General features: G+C 37.3%; 1 protein-coding gene across 1 annotated transcript; it reads left to right on the top strand.

The window, feature by feature from the left end:
* The first annotated feature begins 734 nt into the window (after window positions 1-734).
* Window positions 735-3,838, top strand: LOC149536709 (uncharacterized). The gene is made up of 5 exons (XM_089806121.1): window positions 735-1,630; window positions 1,843-1,943; window positions 2,077-2,766; window positions 2,854-3,075; window positions 3,214-3,838. The coding sequence occupies exons 1-5, from the start codon at window positions 1,507-1,509 to the stop codon at window positions 3,493-3,495; spliced, it is 1,419 nt and encodes a 472-aa protein (XP_089662247.1). The 5' UTR covers window positions 735-1,506; the 3' UTR covers window positions 3,496-3,838.
* Window positions 3,839-4,441: the final 603 nt, after the last annotated feature.

Raw genomic sequence — 4,441 nt, 5'->3', positions numbered from 1 at the left:
TTTATAATATTTTGTTGAGTGCTTTGCAAGAATAAAATATTGGGAATAGTTATGGTGAATATTTGATTATTCATATTTAGAAACATTAAATGTTTAAAATAATATTAAATAATTTTAAATTTTTATTATTATGATATTTAAAAAGATATTATCTCTCTACAAACAATTGCTAGTCTACAATGAAATAACTTTTACCTTTAGATAAAAACACAAGTGCCATATCCCATTTACCAAAAAGGGCTAAATGGGGAAATCACTGCTTATCAAACTCATATCACTGCTTTTCTCACTCAATTCGATATTTATTGTTCATGTTTCTGCTCGAGATAAGATTCTAATGGCAGATATCAACAGCAAAGAAGCAATGGAAGATCACCCAACATCGTCAGAGTTATGTTCGAACTGTGCAGAGAATGCTCCAGAAATAGCTTGCTGCAAAAATCTCAGAATATTTGACTCCCAAGCAGAAAAATCTGCGTATAATCAGCGACCCAATTCGCATATTCAATTGCAGAGAAATTTGAATGAAACCATTAATGTGGTTTTATCAACTGTTATCCGATTTCTTGTCTATTGTAACCAATAGTTGTTCAAATTTGTTGGGATTTCATTCGTTTTATGGAATGATTGACTGCCAAAAATATGTAGTAATTATAGTGGTAAGAAATGAGAGAATTGCAAAGCAAAACAGATTGGCTTGTTTCTGAAAATTGTGGTTTTGTTTGCAATGTGAATTGATTTTTGTTTATATATACTGTTCCCACTTGTTTTGTCACCTGTTTTGAGCACGCCCTGTGTCATAAGTGGGTATATAATTGTGATGATGGTGGCACTTTATATGATCTACATCCAGGCGGGGAAAGAAGAAAATATAGTGCCTGACGTGTCTCTTCCTCTACGTAGTGTTTTGATGACGGTGATGAATTACAGGCGTGGGCAGATGGAAGAAATAGCAGTGTGTGTGATATGCCTCAGCGAATTTGAGGAAGAGGAGAAAATTGCGCGAATTGACTGTTGTGGAAGCAGATATCACGAGGAGTGTCTGGGCAGGTGGGGTGAAAGCAAAGACAGGAGAAGTGTATGAACGCGTATGGAAACGAGTTCTTCAATCTTAAAAGATATGCAGTTTCAGTTTGGGAATCTATGTAAGATTTTCCAACTAGATACTGCATAATTTTTGACAGTAAAAAGATTGAGGGATAAACAGGGTATAAATGCTCCTCCAACATATCCATCCTTCCGTATCTACGCAAAATTAAGTCCCTACATTAATATTTCTCAGCCCCTCCGAGAATTTAAATCCGCAGAATTGAATGAAATTAAAGAGGACAGGTGTCCTAATTCGCATTCAAGACAGCTGCAACGGCTTCATAAAATTACAGGATATATAGATCAGTATGCAATGAGATTTCTGTATACATACGAACAATTTAGCTATCCTTCTCCTGAAACTAACCGTTCATCCTCTCACAGGTTCAAGGCAAGGGTCGCAATTACATAAACAAAATGAATGCGATTACCCTGAGACACGTGGTTTCCATAGTTTTTCTTTTATGCATGGGAGTCTTGCACCCGGGGGACTTGCAGGAGAAGCAGAATATCAGCGCTTCCGTTTTATCCGAATGTTCTGGTGCATATCTCCTCACTCTAGTTTTTACTTTGTGCCTTTTATTTCTCATTATTCAAATTCTTGCTTCATTGTCGCGCTTCTCAACCTGGTACCCTCTTTAACTGTCGCCAAGATGTTTGAAACCCCCAATGTTTCTTCACCTGCATCGCCATACTCTTTCAGCTTTGTATTCTTATATTTCCTGATGTTTATATGTTTACTGGTTTGAGCAGGATCCAAGCCGCCCCCGTCGTCCATGTGGAGCAGCGATGCGAGCAAGAGTGTGAAGCTCCGCCCGGAATTCACCGTCATTAGGGTCCTCATGTGCTGTCTGGTACTATAATGCCATCTTTCAAATCTAACGGCCGAGGCTGTAACCATTCGCTTTTGGTGTGAATGTGTTCGACTATGCTTTTTATAATTCAGTTTACTTCCGGCTTGAAAATGACACGGATTATTTTTTACAGGTGATTGCTAGTGTTGCAGCGATGCGGAGGTTATTTCCATTGAAACGGGTCTCTGCATACAACAATATCAGTAATAATTTACCCTGCCAGAGGGTTGATAAGGATGGGCCGCCTTGTTTGGAGAAGGGAAGCGATAGCCCAAAGGAGAATTCGCTTGAAAAGCAGTTGATGGCAGATAATTCTTCTGCTATTCCAAAGGAAACTATCTCTGGGGGAGGGGATTTGAAGCGTTCATCTCCACATTCGAAGCGGTCATCTCCCCATTCAGTACGCCATCACAGAGAAAGTCATTCATCAACCACTTCCATCTTTTCCAGCGACAAGAGAGAAACATCTTCAGCAACTAAATCGCTAAGGTTGATCGAAGAAGAGATGGAATGTCGAACAAAGATACTAGAGAGTGAGAAGAATGATCTGCAGCAGACATTAGAAAAGGAGGTAGATAGGCGGTCAAATGAATGGGCTTCTATGCTGGGAAAAATTAGGTCGGAGGAGAGGAAGATGAGAAAGAGGATCCAAGATCTGGCTGAGCAAAATGTACAATTGCAAAAAGAAGTTTCATCTTGGAAGAATAGTGTGTGGATGCAAGAAGAAATCTTGAAAGAAAATTCTTGTATATCCTATGATGAATCTCTCAAGCAACATGCAGAAAATCCAGAGGCATATCAACAGGAACAACAACATAGAGAGGTAATTAATGTTATTTATTTTGCTATTTTAGGGAGTTTTCATTAACATGTTTTTGTGATCAACCATTATTCTTCATTGCTATTTTAGAGTGAGGAGGTTTTCAAACAACTAAAACAAGAACTTAAAGCCAAAACTTTACTGGTCAAGCTTCTACGGGAGAAATTATGTTCCAATGTGGCTGATGTAGAACAAACTGAGGAGAAAGTTGCAACTTTTGAAAGGAGTCAAGAGGTTTTGAGGAGTAACATTGAAAGACTACAGGCTAGGCTCACTTTCTCAAACCAGAAAGAGAAATATTTGGAGCTTCTGGTATGTGTTGTCATGCTTTCAATTGTTTATATTTAGGATGTCAAACAGTTCCTTAAATGGAAGATTAACTTACTTTTGAAGAGCATTATATTTAGTTCAGATTATGAGCACTAATGCTATGATATATTTTATCTACAGCTTGGAGGGAAGGAAAATACCATAAAATGTTTACAGACTGACTTAGAAGAATGTCAGAAAGAACTGACGTTGTTAAGAGCAGAGATACCCAAAGTTTCAGAAGAAAGGAATGGATTTCAGCAAGATGCAGAACAACTTACGTTGCAAAACATTAAACTCATCGCTGAAGTTGGAACACTTAAGCTCAGAGTAAACAAACTAGATGAAGATGTATTAGTTAGGGAGGGACAGTTGTCGATTTTGCAAGACTGCCTAAGGGAAAAGTTCTTTAAAGAACTGTAGTATTGTCTGGGTTCATTCCTTTTCCACTGACATGTAATTTTCAACATTCTTGGTGGTTGTATTCTAGTTCTCACATTTGTAATATAGCGGGCATCGCTTCTACAACATTTACTTGTTGCGACACTATCTTTTGAGGGACAACATTCATATTGTGGGAAACCTTTTTATTATCTTATGTCTTCATAAGAGCTTCTTTTTGTTGTGGACAATTCTGTAACATGTTCCCTTTATTTAGATCATTGCGAGCTTCGTTGCAACTGGGCTCATGACTCTGTAATAACTTTGAAAGCGTCATTTCTATCATTTATTGCTTGATATATTGGATGGTTGTTTATTGGAATAAGGCTTTATCATGACTGTTAATGAGGATTTCTCCTCGTTGCGATCTGTTTCTTGAAGGCTTCTACTACATCTAATGATTGTCATATGATTTTACTTTTCTTATTATATGGCCTGCACAATGAGACAATTACGTGGGTTGACATTAAACAACTTGTAAAGACAGCGCCCAGAAATTGAAACAAGAATACTATATGTTTGACTTCTTGTTGGTCTAATCATGCAGTAATTGAATTTTTCTTGTGAACCCTAGAATCATGTTCAGTAAGATTTTATTAAAAATGCCCATAAAAGATACATGCCACAGTAATGTTCCCTGTTGGGAATCTGCTCAAATTTCAGAGATAAACATGTTATACTATGTCTTGAAATTAAGTTCAGCATAAAAATAATCAGGGTACATATGCTATTTAGCATACTCAGTCCCGAAATTTCCTATTCCTTTCCCAATCAATAACCTTAAGTAGGATGGGGAATTACTTCTATGTTGTCAAGTCCTTTCGAGAAGACAGACAGTGCAGCTTTCACATCCTATTGAGGGTTTAATTATTTTCTGGTTCTTGAACTTTTAGGTTATTTCTTCACAAGATTGGTCTAAACTCAAAAA

Source organism: Cupressus sempervirens, chromosome 10, assembly GCF_028749045.1.
Source record: "Cupressus sempervirens isolate cs-2001-9-10 chromosome 10, ASM2874904v1, whole genome shotgun sequence".
Lineage (NCBI taxonomy): Eukaryota > Viridiplantae > Streptophyta > Pinopsida > Cupressales > Cupressaceae > Cupressus > Cupressus sempervirens.
The sequence above is the reverse complement of the archived record's forward strand: the minus strand, read 5'-3'. Positions and strand labels throughout refer to the sequence as shown.